This window comes from Doryrhamphus excisus, chromosome 18 (genome assembly GCF_030265055.1).
Source record: "Doryrhamphus excisus isolate RoL2022-K1 chromosome 18, RoL_Dexc_1.0, whole genome shotgun sequence".
NCBI lineage: Eukaryota > Metazoa > Chordata > Actinopteri > Syngnathiformes > Syngnathidae > Doryrhamphus > Doryrhamphus excisus.
This window is the reverse complement of record NC_080483.1, coordinates 9,079,385-9,106,191: the sequence shown is the minus strand read 5'-3', so window position 1 is coordinate 9,106,191 and position 26,807 is coordinate 9,079,385. Positions and strand designations below refer to the sequence as shown.

At 40.7% G+C, this 26,807-nt stretch overlaps 1 protein-coding gene across 3 annotated transcripts in view; it reads left to right on the top strand.

Annotated features, from left to right (window-relative positions):
* Nucleotides 1-26,807, top strand: part of kcnab2a (potassium voltage-gated channel subfamily A regulatory beta subunit 2a) — a 78,029-nt gene that overhangs the window by 2,342 nt on the left and 48,880 nt on the right. The window contains exons 1-3 of one of the 3 annotated variants that reach the window (XM_058054287.1): nucleotides 6,547-6,924; nucleotides 23,418-23,590; nucleotides 24,622-24,663. In XM_058054287.1, the coding sequence (XP_057910270.1) occupies nucleotides 23,514-23,590; nucleotides 24,622-24,663 (119 nt within the window). In that variant the 5' untranslated portion in view covers nucleotides 6,547-6,924; nucleotides 23,418-23,513. Of the gene's footprint in view, nucleotides 1-6,546; nucleotides 6,925-23,417; nucleotides 23,591-24,621; nucleotides 24,664-26,807 lie in introns of those variants that run through there. The other 2 variants (XM_058054286.1, XM_058054288.1) reach the window with 2 other exon arrangements.

Below are 26,807 nucleotides of genomic sequence, written 5' to 3'. Positions count from 1 at the left end.
GGTATTGGTGATACTAACCCAGTATTTATTTGGTATCTAATTGATACCAAATCTAGCGGTATTGCACACCACTACTTCATCGACGGTTGTTGTTTTTTTTTCAAGCACTTTCAACTCATCCTACACAGGAAATGCAAGTTTTCTTCTGTGGGTTGACTTTCTGGAAACCACTGCTATCAGAGTTTTGCAGAGAAGATACTGTACTATATGGAGTATTTTCTCATTGTTTTTTATGCAACTGCAGAGAGCACAGGGTGTTTATTTGGGGTATGAGGCTTATTTCTGCAAATATATTCAATAATATCAAGTCATAATGTTGTTTTTAATTTTTTTTTGTGTAATTAGCAGTGCACTACTTGGCTGAAGTATAACCAGTAATATAGTCATGGAAACAGGAGCTCAGAACAACATTCCCATTCATTTAAAGGGGACCTATTATGCACATTTTTGTATTGAGTTGAGGACTTCTCTAGAGCAGTTGCACACAACAACCCGCACAGAAAGCTTTTTATATCTTGCAGAATCTGTACCTATTCAAGTTGAATTTCCAAAATCATCTATTTTAATTTATTCCACCCACGTTCCGCCTCTGGGCAAGCCTGCTGTCCTGTGATTGGTCACACTCTCAAGACAAAGCAGTGCAGCAGAACGGGGAGGAGGGCAGACCTAAAGTTGTCCCCAGGTATGCCCAGATAAGAAAGCCTGGCTTGAAAGTGGTAGTTTAACTAGAGTTAAACTAGAGTGCGCAGTGAGAAGAGATGCCCGCCTTAGACAGGTAAGGCACATTCATGTCGGATATACAATGTGAGCATCCATTGTGTGTCCACGGAGGTCGGGAGAACCAGATTGTACAGCTGGAGGAGCCGCACACTGTGGGAGGAGCCTCTGCTGTGAATACTTGTTTGCAATAAATTGCCTCCTCATTTTTTTCAATCTCATTTCTCACTTCTGTTTCTACATTTTGAAGCTGTACTTGACCTCCTTAAGATCCAACAGTGCAAAATGTAAATTCTTTCAGTTTTCAGTTGAGGATATTTCTGGCTTATTAACATTTTGCACTGTTGCACACACAACATGTTAGAATGATTCTGCTTGAGCAGCTCTACAATAAAGAGCTGCAGGCTTGGCTCCCTATTTCTGGATGGGTTAGGGGGCTGGGGAGGTTGGTGGGGTGGGCTTTGCAAAAGTCACTGTGACTGAGTCATTGGTTTAGCTAATGATGCAATTAGAGCAGCACTTCGTGTTTCCTGATTAGATCACCTACTTTCGTAGCCCTGCAGATGAGGAAGCGTTGGCTCGCTTTGTTTGATTCAGCGGATGCATTTCAAAAGGTAATTGGCAATTTACAAGCCAATGGGACGTTATCAAATATTGATATTTTTGTCATTGGTGGCAAATCTTTTTGCTGACATTTTAGGAAGAGCAACAGCCAGTTTGGACAATTTAATGCAGGCAGGGTGGAGTGCTAAAATTGTATCAAGAGTATGAAGAGAACAGTAACGAGACCTGCTGTGACGTATGGTCTGGAGACGGCAGTGCTGACCAACCAACAGGAGTCAGAGCTGAATGTGGAAGAGCAGAAGATGCTTAGATTTTGTTTGGAATGATGAGAATGGACAAGGTTAGAAATGAGCAGATCAGAGGAACAGCCCAAGTTAGATATCTGGGAGACAAGGTCAGAGAGCCATACTGAAGTGGTTTGGAAGTGTGAGAAGGATTGTGGCTATATGGTAGGAGGACACTGGAGATGGAGCTGCAAGAGAGGGTTCTAGATGTGGTTTGAGAGGACCGGCAGGTGCTAGCAAGGCACAAAGGACAGGGCAAGATGGAAACAAGTGATCCGCTGTGGATGAAGCACCCATGAACACGTGCTTATTCAAATCATTTTGGCAGTTTGAGCTGCTAACATACAGCCTCAACATACTCACCATGTTGTCTTCGCCCTAGGAGGTTATGCTTTTTTTGAATAATGATAAAGTCGCCCACCAGCATCAACTGTTATTCATTTTATGTTATTTTATCTAACTACATGGGATCGTCATGGTCATGCTGCATTGTCAGTCAGAGAAATGAGTCAATGTTACACATAGAATATTTGTCACCCACAAGGTCAGGATATAGTAGGGCTGTCTTCGACTAAGGATTTTCATAGTCATAAATCTTTATTTATATTTTTTAACAGCAGAGCTAATGGCGATCCTGACAAACGATCTCACTTGCATTTTCAAACTCAAAGAAAAAATCTAAAACAGATACAGATATAGTAGGTATGCAACAGTAATTTATTTAAAAAAAAAACAAACATGATTTAACAGCCTAACTTGTTTTAAGTGATACGCTGCTGACACAAGTTGCTCTTGACATTGTGGAGTCATCTGTTACCTTTTCAAAATACTTTGGATGAAAAAAAATCTGTTTTCTATTTTGTTTGCAATTCTCATCTGCATGCAATGTTGACAGTATTCCTTGCGTTCAAAGCTAGCGCTCACCTCAGATCCTTTGGATTGTGCCACTGAAGCGGGTAATTTTATTAATGTTTGTTATTATAGGCCTTCTGTTGAAGACACATGTCATCTAAAATTCCTTATTTTCTGAGCTTCATAGCCAAGTTTCAGATGGATTTTATTCACTATGTCCAGGCTGCTAGAAGCCCCAGACACCACCACACTTCTCTGTGGCGCATCACCACCGGGTGGAGAGTGGCCAGGACACTTTGGCTGTCTGTCTTTGAGTTATCATAGAGTGGCAGGGACAGCGAGGCTGGCCAAAGTGCATGGAGCCCCTGGTGGATGCAGATAGGTGTCAGCAACACGATTGCTTCACAAAGTCAAATATGTGTTGCAGACTTTCCCCCATCAGTTATGTTACTAAATGATGAGCTTTTCAGTTCAGTTCTTGCAGTTCACATTTTTGTGAACATTTTCAAGTTCTAATAAAGTTTTAACTTAGAATTTTGCTTGTTGGTGCTCACAACAAACTGTAGTATCTTCGTGCATTGTTCATTGGGAACAGGCCGGGTTACTGCAATGCGAACCAGGCTTCTTCTCTGGTTGTACAAGGACCAAATGGCACGTAGGAGAAAATCCTGTTTCAATATCATTGAATTAACATCTGACTGCAGTACAAAATAAATGATTAGTTGTTTGACTCTGCTCCATTAATCACCATTATCTTAAAGTAAGCGTCATAGCCTTTGAGACATGTGCTTTTGACTCCTGACTGGTGTCGGAAGAAGTTGTTTGATGCCACCGGTTTGCACATATACATCTCTCGCTCCCTTGAATATAACATGGCCCGTTTTCTTGAGACCGTGTTAGTATGGTAATGCTTGGACCTCTAGCATGCTAAAAATCTACATGTCATTGGTAATGCCTGACCTTTTTTTCAAGCAACCAAATCTTACTGCATAATAATCCCTCAGAAATCCCCAATTTGCACCTGTCTTTGTCCACCTCATGACCATGAAAAACTCATGTATTACAGTTACAGATATGGTAACCATAATGAAACTACCCAGAAAGCAGCAAAGAGTAGAACATGAATTGCTTTCCATAATGGAAAACATTTTCAGATAGCACTCAGTTCATTATGTCAGGATAATTCTACACAAGCAATGCTTTGGATATATTACCTATCTGTGTTGTGTACGGCTTATTACTTGGGATTGGTGAATAAAAATAGACAGTGAGCTGTGTCAGATAAACCTGAAGGAGCTGCGGCTCTAAATGTTTTCTGCCTAGTTATTATACGGCAAAATGAATCATTTTTGTTTGGTGTGCCTTATCTTGCACCTACTACTTATACAATAGGGCTAGCAAATACTGGCATACATGACGATATAAATTATACAAAATTTTTATTCAGCTGGGTCTTGTATTAAGATCGAAACCTTGTCTCAAATTGTACTGTACAGTACTTCAAACTGCAATCCTAAATGTATATGTAGATATGTAGATATGTTTTGACAGTTGGACAGCAAATGTCAATTTTATTTTGAAGGGCAGTAGTGTGTCCTCTGTGTGTCTGTTTGACGAGTTGGGTACAAGAACATGCTTCCCATCTTTTTTCCCCTCAGAATCTGCACGTCATCATTAAAGTGGTAAAGATAGACTAATCCAGCCTGTGTCGCGCAATCAACCCCACTAGCATGCTAAACTAAGCTAACCCCCTGTAGCCGCATTCATTCTCAGAGGTTTCCGCCAAACTTTCCTTCTCCTCATGATGACATAATTTCATTTATCTTGTGTACCAATAAAGTCTGCCATTGCATGCAGTTATTCGCTCTGCTTATTTATGTTTCTCATGTATACAAGTATAAGTCATGTTCTTCATTGGAAGAATCAATACTGGTATATAAAAATGATCGCCCAACTGTATTTTGGACATTGCTTGCTGAGGTGTGCCTGTAACTTTGTAACAAAGCCGCCCATTTTCTTAACACTGAAATACAGCGTTAAAATTTTAGTGTTACTACATTTCCAATTCTAACGCATCACTCTTGTTTGCGCTAAGGGTGGCTATTGAATGAAATTGTCATCACTGATGTTAAAGTTTACAGCTCTATGAATAAATAGGAAGCTCTCTGTTTACGCTAATATTAACAGCTACTTATGATGCTCCCTCTTCATTGTTGTTTCTACTCATGCATTGCAGTTTGCTGCCTTGGAAGGCAAGGTCCGTCTTGCAGATATTGCATTGCGTACTTTGCTCCAACACTTTTGACTGCCGTTTACGCTGTGCCGTCATCTGGTGTAACATCTGGATTTTGCAAGTAAAACTGATTTCCAAAAAAAAAAAAGTCGACTAACACATTAGTTGTTGACTATTTTAATAGACAATTGTCTTTGTAAGCGCCTCTCTTTTACACACAACAAATGCATGGCTCTTTGTGTTAATGGCAGAGAGAACTAATGCTAACTAATGTGTGCTAATAATACACTTTGAGTCAGTGCTGACACAGCTTGTTTCCTTTAGAGGAAGGATACTGTATGCAAGGGCAAATTGTGTACGCATATATTTAGAAGACTTTTTATACTAAAAGTAATATACTGTACTTTCAGGTGCAGTGATTGTCACGATACTGGAAAATATTAACTCTGGAATTTCATAATAAATTCTTGTGTCCTAAAAACAAAGTTAAACGTGAAGTAATTTATGCTAAACATTAACAATGAAATGCTGATGCTGCAATTGTTCGACACCTGATGCGACTCAGGATCTGCACTGTTCCAAAAGCGCTGTTGAAGGGCCCACCTCCCCGCTCAGCCACCTGTTCAGTCACCTGGTAAACAGAAAAGTCTGCTCTGAAATAATCAATTAATTACCCCCCTACAAGCATCAGGACTGCTTGTGCTTGTGCTACAGAACAAATACCGAAATTGCTATTTTTAAATACGCCTTATCATCTATTTTCTATCTTGCCTTGTTTATTTTTATTTTTTCAACCAGTCTGACTGTGAAATAAATAACTGGGTAATGGACAGTGTAGGTGAAGTTTCCTATTATTTTTTTTGTCAGCGAATTAGGTTTGTGGCTGCACGGCGGGCGAGTTGTTAGCCCGCAGACCTCACAGCTAGGAGACCAGGGTTCAATTCCACCCTCTGCCATCTCTGTGTGGAGTTTGCATGTTCTCCCCGTGCATGCGTAGGTTTTCTCCAGGTACAAAACATGCATGCTAGGTTAACTGGGGACTCCAAACTGTCCATAGGTATGAATGTGAGTGTGAATGGTTGTTTGTCTATATGTGCCCTGTGATTGGCTGGCGACCAGTCCGGGGTGTACCCCGCCTCTCCCCCGAGGACAGCTGGGATTGGCTCCAGCACCCCCGTGACCCTTGTGAGGATAAGCTGTAGAAAATGAATGAATGACTGAATCAGGTATGAACTAATTATAGATCTAGACAAACAAGTAAAGAATAATTCATGGCAAATGCATTCACACTTTATTTGAATAAAATGAAACCAACACTTCAGGTTGGAGGTTAACCTTTTCTGTTCCCATTTTCAGTATTCAGTACATTTTCAATAGTAGATAAATAAAATACAGTCAGTGCAACCAACATTTCAACAGTAGGTTTACCTGGATGGTAGATGATAGATTACTGCTCATGAACAAGGTCTAGGGACACGGAACTAACTAAGTCACTTTTGTACAATAGAGGATCTTTGTTTCAAGGAGGCAGTCAAATTCGGTTTGCTTCTGTTACTTAATAGCTGGTGTGATACCCGGGACTCTGCGAACCGTACCACTTGGTGGAAACAAGGCTTTAGTTCTTAGATTACAGTCTCACATTCCCATTCCAGGCATAGTATGAACATGTTAAAGCTAGTTAAAAAGGCCCTTTTAATCAAAGAATACATGTATTGTATTGTATTGTATTGTTCCACTGCAGTCAAATTTGAGCCACTTTCAATGAAAGTGAAATGAGCACCACAAGCTTTTTTCTCTTTGCACTCTTCTTCCCCATTTACAACTCACTCAGTTTCACTGAAAGCATACTCACTCCAATGCTGACTGTGCATAGGGAAGTGTGTGTCGAGTTATGTGTGTGTGTGTGTGTGTGTGTGTGAAGAGGGAGGGGCATTTCCTCTAATACATCCTCCACATCTCACACATTTTATTCAGGCTTCTCCTTCCACCTCTTTCTTTCTCACGCGTTCTATGTCACTTCGTTCCCTCTTCCTCATGCCGGCACTCACATGCTCATCACACTCGGGCACACCATCCCAGTCACACAGCATCTGCATCCGCTGCATCCGCTAGACTTGTATCATTTATTGTGTCATTCCGCCTCCCCATCTTCTCTCCAGCTCCCCCTGCTCAGTGTTTTTGGAATTCTCGGCCGGTTATAGCTACTGTATATATTTTTTCATAATTGATTCCCCTGGTTCTGCTCTGTGCGGCAGGAATCTGCTCCAGACTGAGGTGGGTTTTTTTTTTTTTTTTGTAAGCATCGTATCTGTGTCTGAGGCTGCATGCACCCGGTCTGTTGCTCCCTCTCTCCCCGTTCCTGCTGTTGCTTTCTCACATCCTAGTGTCAAAGAGACTCTATCTCTTGTATATATAACGTTTGGTGCATATTAGCTAGACCGAATAGCTATGAGCGTGTGTCTCTGTGGCAGCCAGTATGCCTGATAGGATTGTTGCTGCTGCCGCTGCTGCTGCATTGAAAGATGTCTTTGCATACCATATTACGTTGGTATGTACAGTACTTAGCTCCTTCTCTCATTCGCCCCTACTCCCTTACGCTACGTTGTCTGAATGTCTGTCATGTTTTATGCATGTTCCGCCATTTAATTCCTACGATTGATTAAACTTGAGAATAGAACACATGAAAGTGTGCAGGGTCGCACACAAGTACACATTTTCAAACATCTGCATTGGGGCAGAGAAGGCTTGATTTTTAAATATTTTTTTTTTATCTTCACCTCAGCTGCCCCGCTGTTACTGCTGTTACTGTTACTGCTGCAGTTTTATCAGTTGCAGTTGTACAGTGAACAATACCCAGAAGAGAAGCTCAAACTATTTACTGTGAGGTTGAGACAGGCCAGTATGTGTATGTTTTAGTACAGTATGCATGCATGCCAACCTGCACAGGATGGGCTCAGGTCCAAACAGGATGCAAAGGAGAGGCAGGCTGCAGGGGTTCTGTTTGGTGCAGTACGCTGTTGGACGCAAAGGAGCCAAGAAAAGCTATGTAAAGGCAAAACAAACAAGTGTAGTAGTAGGAGTATAATGTACACTCAATCAGCTCGCTCATTTCTTTGCCAAACACAATGTCAATTTGTTTTGGTTTTATGGTTGTGCTTGACTTAACTGTTATATATTTGTTTTATGATAATGGCCAAACCTCTACATCAGTCAACTCAATGTAGTTGAGCAGCCCTCCAGCCAGTTAGTCATTTTGAGTGAACAATTCAATGCCCAAGTTTTCTCTTTTTTATAGTTTATAGTTCTACAGTGTGTGTTGTAAATGCATAACAGGTTTATACGATGTCCTTACTTATTAAATGGCTACAGCCAGCTAAAAAAACTCATTTTATCTTGTTTCTGTAGTGTCTTTTTTTCAAGGTCATCTACTTGGCAAAAGTCACTTTTTAGCGATCTACTAACTGTCATATGTGTCCCAAGAGCCTGTTTACAAGCACCAAATGTGAGAAAAGTGTGCCACTTGTTTGCTCCACTTTTGAGAGAAGAGTTTACAGGTGTGAAATAATTTTCTTTAGTACAGACACTTTTAATTATAGTTACAGTATGTTATACATGCATAATAGGTTAATGCAGTGTCCTTGCGTGATTCTTTGACAAGCTACATATTTATTAAATGCTCACAGCCAGCTAAAAAAATACACCATTACTGAGTACTTGTATTTATCCTGTTTCTGAAAAGCTTTTTTTAAAGGTCGTCTACTGTGCAAAAGTGACTTTTTAAGTATCTACTAACTGTAATATGTGTTCCAAGAGCCTGTTTACAAGCACCAAATGTGAGAAAAATATCACCTCCCTCACTTGTTTGCTCTACTTTTGAGAGACCTGAAAGAGTGGTAATCATACCACTCTGACACGCCCCTTGATTAATGAGCCTGTCCTTTTTTATATGGTCATCGCTTACAGAAGACAAAAAAGACAGGCTTCACTACACATCTTAAATGAAACATCGGACAACTATCCCACATTGGAGCTGAAAATCTATGGCTATGTTAGCACTGCAGGACAATTCCAATTTCTTTGCTCATAGACCTGTATCTGTTTTCATGTCAGTGTGACCAGCACAATTCCGATTTTTTTCAAATGCGACTCAGGCCTCATTCATATGTGGATATAAATCCGATATGTATACGATGCGACTGCATTATGAACGATCAGGTGGCATGTAGCCGCCCTTAACATCATCAGAGGCGTGTATTGCCAGGCTTGTATGTGATTATAAGTCTGATATGTATCCGATGCTACTGCAGTCTGAATGTTTGTGTCACATAGTGTATGTGTACATACATACTATATGTTATCAAAAGGTTAGTTTTGCCGTGCGAGAGTTGGGGAAAATACCCACACTTTTAAGGAACCTTTTTCTGTTGTCATATTTGTTGTTTTTTTTTTATCTGTCAGTGAAGCGGCTAGCACCAATATCTCACCACTGACTCCTCACCCACACACTCTTTGAAACAGATGTTGCAGCATGTTCTCCACAAACTGCCACAGCCAGAATTCTGCTCACTCTCTTCATAATCTCTGACACAAAATCATTTGGTTATGAAAATGTTTACTCTGCTTGCACGAAATCCTTGAAATTGCCAAAAATGAACCAAGACTGAGAACATGAATTGGAGTTTACTTCCATAAACTCACAACACCGAATTCGGTATTGAATTTTGTGTGCTTCTCTGTCAGATTTCCTTCACATTTACAAGTCACATTTTTTGGTTAATGCGAATGACGGGAATCATACCCTGTAGTGTGAATTGGGTTGGGTGTTGAGGGTGTGGTGAGGCTGCTAAAGCCCTGGCCCCAACCCGCTGTAGTTGAGTGTGGGCAAGATTTGGGAATGAATACCGCCTCAGTACGGATTTGCAAGCATGCAGGCACTATGTAGCACTTTTACTGCAGGAGGAACTTTCCGCTGCATCTAGGGCTGGGTGATAAATCCATATATATAATATCCATTATATATATCCATATATATAATCCAAATATCTGCTGCATTTTTTAGTGTTGAATAGTGCTTTATGTATTACTTTCTTATTGTTTTTGTGCTATATTGACCCCTTAAGCAAGTTTGCAGCTCAATAAATGCACAAAGCTTAGGACCCTATTATTTCACATTGCTATGGTATGCATAAAAGTATATTTGTTTCTCATAGCTGGCCATAGGATCATCACTGAATTCATTTAACCATACTGCAGTTCTGCCAGATCTCACACTTTGACAGACAAGTGTCTTGCCATGTGAAATGTCTGAAAATAAGGCCAGACTCAAGTAAAAGCTGTTAACGATGTGAGCCAAAGTTCCGTCAGCTTGGCGAGTGACGAGCAATAACTGAAAAGGCATCCATCCGCTGATCTTTAATGCTCAAGCTCTGGAATCATGGTCGGGGGTGGGGGGGGGGGGCTGACATTGACTGGCCACTGGCATCTTTTGACATTTCCACTCAGCTCAACACCACACTAATGTAGGCCCTGACACTCTTTATGGCTTTGCTCTGCTGGATGCTCCAGTGGGGGTGTTTCCTTAACTGAGCTCAGTAATCATTCTGCTGTTGAGATTTTTAGTGGCCTGTTTAGCTTCATTAGCCTACTTTTGAGTTCCCGAGTGGCATCACATGCACACACATACACACGCATGCTGGCGGCACACACGGGGACCATATTTCTCACACGTTTGACAGGTGGGTTTTTCTACATTTTAGGGATTTAACACTTTTCCCTCCAAATAGTAATCACAGGGTGGGCGGTAGATTATGTCATTGTGTAGGTAATTTGCATGATTGGCCATAATGTATTTGCATGTAATTGTAATGGTGGGGGTCCCACAAAAAGTAAAATACATGAAAAATATGTTTCAAGGGGTCGAGAAGAGAGAAATCAATCTCCAGCATGACCAGAAATACTCTTATTCTCTCTTAAGAAGCAGGAATTGGACTTGGAACTACAAGCCACATTCACATTCAGTACCGCTTACCAGTTTCAAGGTATACTAATATGGAGATGTGATTAATAAGGAGACAGGAGTGGAGGGTAAGTGGTACTCTATAAAGTGTTTACTCTCCACTGAACAACAGGCAACAACCACTTAACAACAGCTGTGTTGCTAACAACAATCACATGACCCGGAAACCCAAGTGTGTAGAAATGTGTGACCTCCAGCCATCTATTTTCTATGCCGCTTATCCTCACTAGAGTCGCTACTAAACAGTCACCCATGCACTTCCAACTGCATGCAGTATGTAAGATATGTTTTTATGACACTCTTGTTTTGGTTATGGAAGTGTGTTCCGTGCATGAACGTTCCTTCTCATGATGACAGCACTTCATTCATCTTTTATATCCGCCACAGTGTGCAGTCGTCAAAACATATGTTATTATTTATACCGGTATAAGTACTTTTCTTATCATTGGAGTTATTACGAGTTATTAATTATTTATGTTGTGACCTTCTTGGGTCACATTATTGCATTTTTTTTTTATGACCATGTATTCTCGACTAGTCTCATGCTGTTTGAGGCCCTAAGAAAAAAGGAACCTGATTATCAGCATAGGTATGTCAATCATCATACCAATAGTTCACATCAATGTCTGTAACCTTATGACCTGCTCTTGGTCTCTCATCCTACCAAGGTTAATGCACAGATGCAGTAGCGGTCTATGACAGAACCCTCCCCACATTGCACATACACGGCAGATCAAGGCAAGCGCACGGGTTACCATTAGCCCAGGGTGGCATAAATCAGTAAACACTTTTAACTTCAACAATGATTGGCTTTGACACAACTGCGGGCAGGCCGACGGCACGTATGTAGACATGAATAAACAGAACCATGTTAACCCCTTGGCGCCGCAGGAAACCCACTGCCATTCTCATGCTCTGCCGCACAGGCACTAAAGGACTTCTGTCGGCAGTCTGATGTAACGCGGGTTTATGTGTACAGAAGAAGAAGAAGAAGAGCATTTGTCAGATCCTCCATATACGTCCTATAGAAAATGTACATGCTACCATGCTTAGATGGACGCATATACTATCATTCAGTCATTGTGCGGCCCTTGCATGTGGCCATTAAGTTTGTCCTACTTCTGACAGAAGGTTTAGTGTTTTTATATGCTGCACTGCAGCTGCCCTGTTGGCACTGTTTGAGGCCAATTTTCCACTTCTATGGCACACAAGAAATACATGCTAGTTACCAGCTGCTAGACATGGTAGCTGTGTGTTTACTCACTCCTGTCTAGTAATGCTGAATGAACTAGCAAGTAAAGCATGCAGTTAAACAGTGTCCCAGCTGTGTACAAATGTTAGGCGTTGAGAATTTTGTTTCTAATAATTGCATCAATGGGTTTATATTGTCAAATAGCTATGGCGGTATGGTGTGACTTGTTTAGCATCAAGCCAAGCTCTCATAGTTCGCCTGTTCCTGTCAAATAAATCAAAATGGAGACAACAAATATAAGACTAAATGTTTTTTGACATTCATTTGTCATGCAGACAAATTTCTGTAAAGTGAATGGCGCATGGTTCCAGGCTGGAGATGGCATGTCAAAATGCAGCAGGACTGGCTGTCATATGGCTTCGTTCATATGTTGACGCGTACTTGTCAACAAGAATCAATAGGCTGGCCATTTTATGACAGTTGGCTTGTGCCCTTTAAAGAGATTTAGCTTGTATCCTCAGTCTTCTTCAAATCTCTATCGACTATGGAGTTTGAGACGTGCTGCTACACAAGGGTCGTGTCTGTGTGCGTTTGTGTGAGACTAGTGACCGTGCTACATTGTGCATGACTGAGTCTGATGGCCACACACGTATGTGTTCAGACGGAAGCGTGTGCAGTTTCTGCATCTATTTTTTTTTTTTTTTCATCTGCTGTTTAAAACTGATCCAAAGATTGTTGTGTCACGATATAGTAGGTACAACATGCTCATGGACGATGTCACTGTTTGTCACGTTTGTTTACCTAGACTGTGTTAACAATTGGAGGGATGGAGGCGGGGATTAGATGGATAAAACTGCGGGATGCTAAACGGTCACCATGCATGATATCTCAAACACAGCTACTGTGCTACATGTGGAGATAATAATTCATTCATTCATTTTATACCGCTTTTTCCTCACGAGGGTCGCGGGGGTGCTGGAGCCTATCCCAGCTGTCTTCGGGCGAGAGGCGGGGTACACCCTGGACTGGGTCGCCAGCCAATCACAAGGCACATATAGACAAACAACCATTCACACTCACATTCATACCAATGGACAATTTGGAGTCACCAATTAACCTAGCATGTTTTTGGAATGTGGGAGGAAACCCACGCATGCACCTAGCTGTGAGGTCTGCGCACTAACCACTCGACCGCCGTGCCGGCGGAGATAATAATAAATAAGTTACTTCCCGAAAGCCACAAGGTGACCTCTGTATACCTGTTCCTAATAAATCCACTCAGCTTTTGGGTTTAGTTTGAATGAAACCTGTTCTGATAGAAATTATGTAAATTTTAACAAACAATGAAATAAGAAACGTTTATGCATTCAAAATTTTTGGGACAAGTGATGAGTTCTAAACTCATTCACTTTGTCACACATATGTCTTTGTCTTTTCTTTTCATTCTAAATATATAAACAGATAAAAACACGACTGCGCGTAATGGGATCCACTTATGATGTCGACAAAGCTACTAAAAAGGTTTCATGGTTTTATATACATGCTGTGACCATGTAGTAACAGATACTGTAATACTGTTATTATGACTGTATTTTAGCCATTCTAAGCATTACCGGAACTTCAAAGTACTCTGTGCATGTATTGATGAACACCGTCATCTAGCGTTAAAAAAATATCAAATATCGCCCAGTTTTCGTCTGCATGCTGCAATAGTACGAGCCAGAGGTGATCGGCTTTTGTGATTGGTGTCATTTTTCACATCACATTCTTTTTCATGGAAATTGGTTGATTTTGATCCGTGGCCAATCGATCCGACAAACATTCCGATAATGTTTATTTGGCTTATTTGGTTTTCAGACTGATAGCCGATATTGATATCCAGTCACCCCGAATAAAACATACCACAGCACTACATGCACAAATTTTACCACTGCACTTTGCACACATCAAATTCATGCAAGGTCAAATAGGAGTTTTAAAGTGGAACTCTCATCCAGTTCATCAGATTTCTAAGCAAACACTGAATGTTTTGAATGTCCATCCACTTTGTATAATGCATGTTCTCTGTGTGTGTTGGTCGTCCTCGACAGAATGACCACATCTAGTGGGCAAAGTAGCGGTGTGGGTTGTGGTACAATATGTGTAATTTGCTAGTAGATGACATCAGTGTCATGCTGTGCTGCACTGGCAGTGCAGATCCAGGATGCTGCAGTTCAAACACAGAAGCTGGTGGTTTGCTGTTGCAGTGCGGTGGAACAGGATGCATGTGCTGTAAAGTGAGAAGCTTTCATGATGCAGCAGTGAGTTAATAAAGGTCGCTGTGCATAAAAAAGAATCTCAATTCTCAGGGTTTGTCTCAGTGTTAGGGGTGACCTTGGTGTTATTCTTGTAAAGTCATACTTACCTATTTGCAAAAACAAGGTTTCAGGGTTTTAGTTTTTTTTTGTTCTTTTGGTGTCCCAAAGGAGATGATTAAAAAGCTGGTTTCATATTTCCACTGCAGTGTTCTGCTGTGTTCTCATGGTCGACTGCAGCATTTTCCCTCTCTGCAGTGCTAGCACAAGCCTCAATTCAACTACACAAACTAGCCTGTGCACTTCTGTTTGAGTCTTTCTGCATCTTCAGGTCGCCTGATTTATGCACGTGTTAAATGCTGTTTCTGTTGAAGTGTCAATTTATAAACATTAAGGATTGGCTGTTACTACACACGAGATAAAGAAATTGAATGTGCCAAGTGCTGATTTATCTTCCAGCTGTCAGTGAGACGAGCATCCTGGGATAATAGATAGATCTTGTATTGGGTATTAACCAGTAAGTTGTGCACTCCACTTCATGGAGGTGTGCCATGGCCAAAAAACTTTGATGAAGGATTATAAAAGTTGACCTTCTAAGGTGATCACCTCGGTCAAACCTTTTTGTATTCCTTTCACAGCATTTCAAGGCTGTAAAATGATACAGCTCACACCAACAACTAATAAATACAACATGTCCTTTGCAGAGTGTGAGGTCATACTTTCAAGAGGACACTGCAGTACCTGGATGCATTGCTCGTGTACACTCACCAGACACTACCTTGATAAGCTATTTTTGGTACAGTACTGTATCACATTATATTTTATATTTTTGCACAACAAACCTTATGGCCTGGGATTGACTGGAGTACATGTTATATACAGTTTGTGGCCAACAGTCAGTGTTAGCAGGAAAGTTATAAGAGGGATTACAAAATCTCTGCCTTCTGCACTCACAAGAAGCCCGTCGTTCAAAGGGAGGGGTGAGGTCAGTATACTGATCGAAATCTTGAGAGTATTTGAAAAATTGCTAGAATTTACCTTTTGCACATTTGGATCATAATACAATTTTAAGTCGAGCTACAATATGCAACAGCAAGGAGGGGAAGGGAGACAAAAAGCACTTTAACCCGTGCATGTGTGGGTTTTCTCCGGGTACTCCGGTTTCCTCCCACATTCCAAAAACATGCTAGGTTAATTGGTGACTCCAAATTGTCCATAGGTATGAATGTGAGTGTGAATGGTTGTTTGTCTATATGTGCCCTGTGATTGGCTGGCGACCAGTCCAGGGTGTGTCCCGCCTCTCGCCCGAAGACAGCTGGGATAGGCTCCAGCACCCCCGCGAATGAATGAATGAACACAGAAACTGAAATAAGCTGTTTATCAGCTAATCAAATGTTTAAGACCATCGTTCAAAGAATTACACAAACACTCCAAACCAGAACAATTCTCAGTAGGACTAGATGGGATTTGAATCAGGGGAACAAACAGGATGGTCCAAAGAGTGGTGTTGTTCTCCCCGTCCTTGGTCATGTGAGCATTGTCCTGGTGAAAAACCCAGATCTTACCACACAGACGAAGGCCCTCAGTCATGAGGGATGCCCGCTGCAACATCACTTCACTGTTCCACTGAATGAAAAACCACCCCAGATCATGATTGACCGCCCTCCTGTGTTCCGGGTAGAAAACATCTCACCCATCTCGGGTGGGATCTCTTCAGTAATGTTGGAATCCATCTGGATTTTTTTCAGATCATAGAATAAAACATTTTCCACCTTTCAAGGTCCCATGTTTGATGCTCCCTGGAAAAGTCTAAATGAGCAGTTTTGTGGCATTGAAGGAGGCGAGGTCTTGAATTTAGTTTTTGTTTTTTGATCCCTTTTCCCGTAGATGCCGTCTGATGGTTATTGTGCTGCAGTCAGCACCAGGTCAAGGACTGCCCTGTGTCTTGCACCCTGTTTTTTGTTAACCATGTTACAATGCTAGCAACCTCTCAATTCACTTCACTTGGCTTTCACAGGAGATATAGGAGCAGTGTTGTTGGACAACCAGTTCACTGATTGGTTTATCACTGGCAGCATGTACTGTACGTATTACATGTAGTTCTCTGATTGGTTTATAACTGGCAGCGTAGTATTACGTCCCTGTTGGAGCACGCAATGGTCTACACTCACTCAAGCGGAACGCTTCCCCAAGTAGAACAACAACATTTTTATGGATTTTTGAACACACATAAGGCGCACCACATTAAAAGACACATCATTGATTTTTTTTTTTAGAAAATTGAAGACTTTTAAGTGTGCCTTTATAATACGGTAAATAAACTGTAAGAATATAAAAATAAATATATCCAATGGAGATCCATGTGGTGCATTCTTAGCAACAGAGTAAATATTACAAATACATAAATACATATTACAAAGACATTTAGTCATAAACAGGTTATCTAGGCTGTAAAGGTGAAAATATTACTTTGTTTGGTAATATTAAATAATATTTCACAGACATTCACTTATCACGGTTGAGTCTGGAACCAATTAACAGCAATAAACGATGGAAGACTGTACTTTGTTACAAATAGTCATTCCCAGCACTAATTCTGAAACCAATAGCTTTACAACTTAAGCCAGGAGACTATTTACAAAACATTATTATTATTAGTATTATTGAACTACTGCACTGACATGGATCGACATGTTTGTACATAGATGAAAATTAGGGATTCTAACAGAGCTTCCTCCTGTCCCAATCACAGACTGCTCTCCAATGTAGGATATCCCTGGCAATTCTCGACTTTTTCGCCCGTCTCCCTCTTCAGCAGCCATCTGCTTGGGTCAGTGTGTGTTTTCCGCAGCTGCCAACATACTACACAATTCCGTATGGTGCTTTCCAAGCCGGCACTGTTTGCCTGCCTGCCTGCCTGCCTCACGTAAGCCCCGTCTCAAGAGGGAGCTTGCTCAGGCTGGGTGTAGGTGGATTTAGGGATGGGAGGAAGCATGTGAAGAGCAGCCTTTTGTGACTCATTTTTGCATTTTGTTTTCAAGGGAGAGGTGCATGAGAGGAGCTCAGTGGTGTTGATTGTCATGGAGGAGCATGTTTTACCCGTTTTCGCTTTTACCTTTTCCACCAAATCTTTTGTTTTACACTGATCAGTTTGCATTTGATGGGCCATTGGTTCTTCTTCATATTCCACATCGTGCATTTGAAAACAAATTCTGTTGGTGCTTCAAGCCTTTTTTTATATCAACAGCACCACAATAACCAGCACACCACCACACACTAGGGTGATGTGCAGGTGTGGGCGCGTTGCTCCGTCCTCTCAGTAGCTGGGAGCCAGGAAGTCCATTTGAGTCATCTGTAACCTATGAACCAGAAAAAAAACTACAGTACCCTTCAGAAGTATTGAGACAGTGAGGCCAACTACCGTATTTTCCGCACCATAAGGCACACCGGATTATGAGGTGCAGTTAAAACATGAGGTCAACAACAAAAAAAAAGGATAAATGGCAACAGAAGCAAAACGGTGAGCTTAGTTGATCTTTATTCTCTCCCGTATTCTCTAACCTCTCCCACAAATCCATCAAATTCTTGAATTAAACAGCTGGGCAATTTTGCCCTCAAACATTCTGGGTTCCCTCATTGTCGGAATCAGTCTCGTTGTCACATGGCTATTGGACAACAGTTAAAACATAGTTTAGAACAGGGGTCTCAAGCACGCAGGACACTAGTTTGAGGCCCCCGCCTTGATATGAAAGTTTAATATTAGTGCGGCCCGCGCAAGTTTGATATGGATGCTGTATGGTATCATGTACCCAGAAAAAAGTATTAAGTTTGATTAATGTTCATGTTAAAGGTTAAATAACTGTTAATAGTTATCCTCCCTATCCGTGTGGAAGTGGTAAGTTTTTGGCTATTTAAGTTTAAAGGAAATAACTTGAAGGCTACTGTTTAGGTCGCGAGCTCTCTAGTTTGCGAGTTAGCATATGAGATAGTAAAAGATACTTTAGCCCAGTGGTTCCCAAACTTTTTTTTTTCACTCTGCATGTGTCTGTGTGCATTGGCTCTATATGAAATGAACACAGAAGAGAGTGAGCATCTTCTCAGCTATTAAGCCTCTTTGCCCCAGTAGTGGGGATACATGAGTGCCAGCAGTTAGCAAGCAGGGGCGAATACGAATGAAGGCACAAAGGCGATACTTTGTAAGCAGAATGCCACAATTCCAGTGTGGCTGTGTAGTGCAACCTTCCTCCCGACAGTCAATACTTAATGAGGCTTTTGATTGGCGGAGTTAATACTATACGAAACAGTGCGAAATGGTGCATGTTCACAGTGTTGCGCGCTGCCGTTCAGCTTGTAATGCACAAGAAGCCGTGATGTGCAGTGTTGTATTCACATGCACGGTGGGTGGCTACCACGGCTCAAATATGACCCCTACCATACTTTAACAGTACACTACACAACTGTCTGTGTTTGTAGGTTTTATTGAAGTGTTTGTTTTTCTTAACAGAGAGCATCTTTATAATGAAGCATCACTGGGAGTACTTCCTGTTTCCCGGGAGTGCTTTGCAATATTGTATTTCTAAAAAAAAAAAAGTAAAGCACATGGTTTGAGCTCATATGGCAAGTGGTTAATATTCTGCATTATATGGTGATACTGTATTGTCTGTTGGACAAGTGCAGTTGCAGTGCTGTTTTTGAGGTTGACTACAGCTGTCTAAAAAGTGTAGACTGTAGTCTACACTGGCCAATAAGTGTCACTAGTAATATGAACCGGACTTCATTGCTAATTTATTATTTTGGAATTATCTAGGCATAATAATAATAGTCGCCATCATCCTCATCAAAATACAGGCTACTTTTGTAGGCATACTCCAGCTCTGAATCCCTGATGTCACTTCCTGTCTGCATGTCTGGAATATATTTGTTGAAACACACACAAACACATGTCTTATTTATGTCTTAAATTACTTATCTCTTATTTCTAAATAGTATATTGGGTAATATGAGTGTAAAGGTTAATCTAATAATGGTAAAAACCCTACTTAGAAAGTGATTAACAGGTTTTCTTAGATCTAACTATGAAAATATTCAGTTTATTATTAGTATTGGTTCCTACTTTGTGGTGGAAATTCACTTATCATGGCCGAGTCTGGAACCAATTAACCCCGGCAAATGAGGTATTACTAGTTATGTAAAATGTGGATAAAGTGAACAATACCTCTTTTCTGAGACCCCGTCAGAAGGAGGCATGGACAAACATAGCCCATTTTGGACAACACACTTCCAATACACTGCTGTAGGATTGGGACTTATTTAACATTGTTTATTTTAAAAGGCTCAAATACACACAGTACACATCAACACCGTAATTCTGGGCACACATTCATAATGACTGGACACATACTGTATATTTATAACAATACCGTCACCTTCTGACTTCACTTTTTTATTAGTACATTCTTTTTTTCTGTCTGGAGCCTTTGATTTCAGAAAGTGCACCCTGATCATTAGTGCAGTAAATTTGAGCCCTCTAACTTCAGCCAGTGATGAGTCTGTATAGTGTACCGCAGTGTTGCCGTCACACCAGCAACAGCAGCAGCAGCATTCTGTCCAGCTATGCAGCTTTGCATCTCTCCTGCAATGCCAGACAATGTGCTATAGTCTGCAATAAGGCATAAGACATTGGATGCTTCAGGCTGGACCTAAATGAGTGAAAACAAGTGATTGTGTTGCTGATTAAATTCAAGTGCAGAGCAGGGCTTCAGTCATCTGTGTGGTACATTTACATCACTTTACGGATGCCTGAATTTTGCTAAAAGGGCTGTCTTAAAAATACCAGCAATAATGCATTTCACATTTGAAATCTCAATAATATATTCATCAAAAAACTACAAGTTCAGCAACAACTTACGTAACTCTCACAGCGTAACTTTAACATACATTTTGTTTTTTAATGAGACATCTATTTCGACACAACAGTCATCTCTCATTTATGACTGTTAATTGGTGAATATCCATGAAGTAGGCTTCAATACTAAATACTGTTTTTACAGTATCAGAGCCATGTAGACATGAAATAACATCCCTATAGTTACCTTTAAACTTGTATTACCAAATGGAGTAGGCATAATAGTAGAAAATAAGCCATCTTAGAAATAAATAAGACCAAAGTAACATTACTGACACCTCGTGACCAATGTAGAATACTAAAAGAGAGACTAACTATGCACTTAAATCAATCAATTTATTAAAAAGCAGAGAACACTTAGTGATGTCTGCCCATCTACACCAGAAAAGGTTCACCACTGTTCCATCTTTTTGCCATTTGTGGCTAATGGCTCTCACTGTGGTTTGCTGGAGTCCCAAAGTTTTATACCCTTTTTCAGACTGATCGATTTCAATTGCTTTCTTTCATGGGCTGCTGCGTCCATCACTAACTAAATGCACAAGTATGATTTTTCAATCCATTTTCATTCATTTGTGAATAAATACAAAAATCTCTGGGGACTACGGTTTCCTCCCATATTCCAAAAACATGCATGCAAGTGTGAATAGTTGTTTGTCTGTATATGCCCTGTAATTGGCTGGCGACCAGTCCAGAGTGTACCCCGCCTCTTCCCCAAAGACAGCTGGGATAGGCTCCAGCATCCCCACAACCCTTTTGAGGATAAGCGGTAGAAAATGAATGAATGAATGTTTCTACACACCAAGACGCTCCTTGTTGGTAAAAACATTGCCCCCTTTCTCTGGCCTTTTCTTCTCTTGCAAATTTACTGTAAAATGCATGGCACCATAACGCTCAGTCATACTGCATTGTTTGAGTGATGCTACTTATAATCCAAAAAATAAGATAGCTGTACATTTTCTCCTGTAAATGTGTTCAATAAGTGTGTGAGGCATGTTTAGGGCTTAAATCTGAATTGTTTTGCGAGTCAACAATGGCAATTGAACTGAGAAGAGGAGGGTTCTGGAGGTGACTCTAATCTGACAATTACAATGATCACTTTTATTGCAAATGTTGAGACAAAATCTGAGGAGAACGTGAACGTTAAGCAAGCTAAGCAGGTTGGGGTTATGGTGCAGAGAGTGGGGCCATGTCAAAACTAGGCATTTTTACGGGTGTTACTTGGTGATTTTGAATGTTGGATGTTGTAAGAATGTTAAAATGTTACTTTAAAAAAATTCTTGTCTGTGAGCCTGGAATGGATTCATTCAATTTCTATATTACACATATGTCTGTATTGACATTTTGTATATCAAATGAGTATGTGTCACAGTAGGACCTTCCATATTCAAGGTGCAAAAGGGAGACAATACAAAACGTTTGCCAAGTGATGTGCTTAGTTTTCATCTTGATGAGTTTCTGCCAAAAGCAACTAGATGATTATTGAAAGCCCCATCTGCCTGAAAGTGCACTTTGAGTTCTGCCAACACAACCCACTCCAACTGCTGATGCTGTGACACTGACAGATGACTCCGCTGTGCTTTGTAGTAAATCTACTGGCCGCTCCTTTCATCCGTCGGGGTCACGCCACCATCATCACCTGATGGCTGGGCTGCCCATATACCCTTTGTACCATGATTGAAATAAATGGCGAGGCGACGTTAAATGAGTCCTTGGGTCCTTAGGATGTCTTATTACCTCGTGTCTGGGCAAATTGATGGGAGTAGATATGTGACCTTGTGAGTTGTCGTTAGGTGAGCGCAGCCACCGGTGAAATAAGGTCGCACGGGATGTTCAGGTTGACGGATGCCACTCTTGTTCTCATTGTCCTCGCCTACAAACTTTAAATGTCAGCAGGGGCACTTTCCCTATTCTTATTCTAGTATGTGATGAGGAATGTTACACCGCGTTATTCAGCACCCAAGCAAGCAGACAGTCTCCCTCTCACCAGCAGTGACCTGCTTCTAGGGCTGACACTTTGAATTATTTATAGAATTGTGGCATCCAAAAACAGTGGATTTAGCTCTCTTATGCACACATCTGCACAAAGCAACCATACAAAGCAACCACACAATAATAGAGAAGGATCCAAATGAAGTGAAATGTGTGATTCTCTTTTTGTTTTGTTTTTTACTACATATAAAAGATGTGCAATTCTGAAGCAATATCTATTGTATATGCACATTATGCATGTATACTCGATTATAAAGGCCTTAAAATAGTTAAATACTTTTATAAAAGCCAAATCTTCTATGGTTGTGTGGCTCATATGAGATCTGCAAAGTGAGGAAAGTCCGCCATCTAGTGGCCTAAACATGTATCGAAACCTCTGAACTATTAAAGTATTACATTTCAATTTGACTCTGTATTGCTTATTTTTAGAGTCGGTTATGCAGGTTTAATCATAATGAACTGAACATGTTGTTTTTAAAACTTCTTAACTTGCATATAAATGTCAACGTAAGTCAGCTACTGATGATATTGATATGTAAGAACAATAAGTACTTAAGTCTGAATGGGTTCATGCACATTTCAAATGTTTATTTATTCATTATTTTGAAAATGTTTAAAGAATGTAAAAATATATATATTTCTTCACATTTTTACTTGAAAAAATCACTGTATAAGTTATCTATCCCTTATGTATTCATGCTCGTCTATTCTCTAGAAAATGGATATAGTGGAACACACTATAATCGGTAATTGTTGGGATATAGAGAAGGAGTAGGATTAATTAAGCTCTTCTTCCTACTCCTTTTAAGATGTATTGAAATATGCGAGTATAAATGTTTTATTAAGCATGTTACCCTATCCTTATGAGGGTTGCAGGCATGCTGGAGCCTATCCCAGCTGTCTTCGGGCGAGAAGACACCCTGGGTACACCCTGGACTGATCGCCAGCCAATCACAGGGCACATATAGACAAACAACCATTCACACTCACATTCATACCTATGGACAATTTGGAGTTGCTAATTAACCTAGCATGCAAACTAAACCATTTGTTATTGGCCTAGACCTACATGCTATGGTATCTAATCTTTGTCACATCATTGGTTTGGTTTTGCATCCTTTCTCTTAATTTTGTCACTTTCCACATACACGTCTTGATTAAAAAGCAGTTTTCCTTTTGGCCAAGTGTTATATAATAGGTCTGATACATCAACCATGTTTCCCTCCATGTATTGTAATGTGTGCGTTGAAGTGTGACTTCAAAAAACAACCCTCTCCCCCCAAAAACTGCATTTGATTTTGTGCCTGATTACATTTAATTGGAGATGAAAGACTTTGACCCTGCTGTTCCCGCTCTCTCTCTCCCTGGCAGAGCCCCAGACCGGCAGTAGACTGACTGTCCCCTGTGGTTGCGGTGAAAGAACACCTCCCCTGGCAGGCTGGCCGCACTCCCCTTTCTCCTGCCTCCATGTATCCTGAATCAACCACGGACTCTCCCGCCCGCCTCTCCCTTCGACAGACAGGCTCACCTGGAATGATCTACAGGTGAGGACACACCTTACAGGTGACAGGTCTCTTTGGCTGCATTCACACTTGGGTTCTGGTACTCTGGTCCGAACCAAACTTTTTAAAATAGAGGCACACTTTCGTGCAGTGTGTTTTGCGTCTATAATGCTATTTCTGTCACTTTGCAGCAAAGAACACAAGCAGAAACGTCTACACTTTTTCCATTGAGGTCTGCATACGGCAGTGCTTCTCAAATAGTGGGGCGGGCCCCCCTGAGGGGAGCGTAGAACTGTCAGGGTGGATGCTTTCATTTCAAATCAGCACAAATATATAGTACTCAACATTGACTACATGGAATACAGCTGCATGCTCTAAATTTTGTTTCTCTCGTATTTCAAATTGGGGGGTTTCTTTGGAAGGGAGCATGACAGAAAATAATTGAGAAGCACTGGCATATGGCAAAGTCGTTTTTTAGAGACCACAATAAGGTACTATTAAATTTGTTGTGTTAATATTTTCAATTTCACAAACATCTGGATGACGTTCTACTGTATGTTTCTATCACACACACACACACACACACACACACACACACACACACACACACACACACACACACACACACACAACCAAGTCTGGTCATTGTTGATTTTGGGTTTAATGTCACAATCAAAGACAAGCCAATCGATAAATGCACTTGATAGACAGAAGCATCCAGAGACCAAGTGTGTTTGTGTTTGTGTTTATATAGAGTCAGTGTACTGCATTTGAGGATTAACATGCACTCTCATATTTAACCACCAAGTGGCGCCATTTGCTGTGGATAATGATGATGTGTGGAGATTGGCTGTATCTTCATTTAGACTTCATCATTCTAGATTTTTGTTAGTTGTCGACATGAAATATATTTCCACATGGAACTGTCAAGTTCTGTCATCATATCTTTGCTTCCTCCTCTATTGACTCATGGTACATGTGTGTACTGCTGCCATTACTAACCTCCTTTCTTCCATGCTTACTTTTTAACCAAAAGCTCTGATTTCTGCTCTTCTCCTCCCTGATGCCTTCAGCGCTCGTTATGGAAGCCCAAAACGACAGTTGCAGTTCTACAGGTATTTGTCTTTCTCTGAATCCACCTTTCTCACTTTCACCCCTGCCGTTTCAGTATCACATGTCCTTCTGTACGGATTTTGCATAGAGAGAGTGTACTGTATAAGTGTAACAAGAAGTTAACCGCTGCAAAATATAAAAAAAAAAACACAGCATATTCATCTTCTGTTCTTCTCTGATGTTGCTCCTGAAAGATGTAATACTTTCAAACTGACCTAAGCTTTGATCTGAGATTCAATTTCTTCTTTCATGTGCATAGTATTTATTTATTTTATATTTGTTTACGTAATACCCCTTATAAACCAGGGTAGTTGCTGCCTCTTCATTGGTTTCCTTTTAGATCTTTTTTCTACTCCACGTTTATATGGTCTTTTTATTCTGCTGATCCAAGTAATAAAAAGCGCAGACGATATGGATGCCGCCCATAATGATCTCACTATGCCATTTCTATCTTGGCTGGCGCCTTGCACATTTCTGTCCTTTTAAGCGTAAAACTCGCTGCTCTGCTCGTCTGCATGAGGCGGATCAATAAGGCTTCTATAGCTCTCACACGCTAATGTTTGCTTAATCTGATAACGCAGTGTTTGAGTTGTGCTTACAGTGTCATAATTAACGTCCTATGCCTTACATTAACCTGAACATTGTTATTTAATACATAAGGAGAAACACCAATCGTCAGTATGGAAAAAAAACATAAACAAAAAACATGCACTTATGCTATTATTGTTCATTTTATTACCTATTAAGTTGTAGATCACTACAGTCCTCCATATGTTTCACTGCGTGTGTTTTAATGCAGTGGCTGTGAGATGCAAAGTGAAGTGTGTGCATCGTTGGTAGGGCTGCACAAATCTGGAAAAATGTCAGTTAAAACATTTTTTCTGCACAATTTTTTTTGTCTACAGAAAACACATCTCATTCACCTAAGTGGGTAATAATTTCTATATAAGTTATAATACAGGTAAAATGTACAGCATACATGCACCACTGTTAGCCCCCCTCCACCACACACACATAATTTTTACATGTTCATGTCTTTATGATTCACTAATGTTTTTTTGTGAATTGTGATCAGTCCTTGAATGCACCATATTGGCTATCAGATGTGAAAAAGTGTAACTTCTACACCATGACTATACTGTAGATTACATCTGTTCATTGATCGTCTTATATTATCATTCATCAGTGGTGTGTTTATAAGGATGCAACTGTACGTGGCATCACAACAGATCTTTCTGTCCACCCTGCACAGGACAATGTGCCCACATTTTGGCGAAAAATCCCTCCTCACGACAATCACACATTGTATATATTTAAGTGAGGAACAGCATGAAAGTGTACAAAAAGGTGCAGCATCCGCTAGGTGAGGAAGTGGAGAGCAGCGGTATGGGTGGGTTCCCACTAATTCTGCCTGCCGTCGTGCAGCAGAAGTGCATCATTTTCGGTGACAGGTCCTTCAAAAAGATTTCCTCAGCGGTGCCTGCTGGACTCCCCACTTCCTAGCATAAACGTAAACGGTTAAAAGTACACGATAAAAGTAGTGCACTGCCATTATTCTGTAGAGATGGCAAAGGTTCTACAAACTGTAACTTCAGGTAAGCAGGAACAATTGTAGTAAGTGTCATTGTAAAATGTGGATAAAGTTCACAATAGTGCTGCTTGGCGATAGTTGGAGATAGGCAGCTGATTTGCATTAAAGCTACAGACACACAAGAGATTCAATGCTACAAAATGTACTTTAAAATGTCTAAATTCCAGCATCAAGGCTAGACACACTTCCAATATCCCCTGAGAATACAAACTTATAGAAGTTGCTTATGTGCATTGTGGGTGCCTGCATATTGTTTCAGGTGTGTTATAGTAAATGTCAAGACATTGTTCAATATAGGTGATGAAAAATTGGAAAAAAAGATAGATAAAGGTACTAAATATGAATTGGTCAAATTCGAACAGACTCATGAGCAGAGTTATAATGCTTAACTAGTGTGGTTTTCTGGTTGCTTGGTGGTCTCTCTACATGTCCGTAGACGCGCATGCTGGGTGGCCGCACGGCATTTGCGTTTGTTTTCAAGACGCGCTCGAGCCCGTGTAGCTCATTATTGTGCAGCTCTAAGTAGTCTTTCCTGTTCAACAACAATCAGAGGCT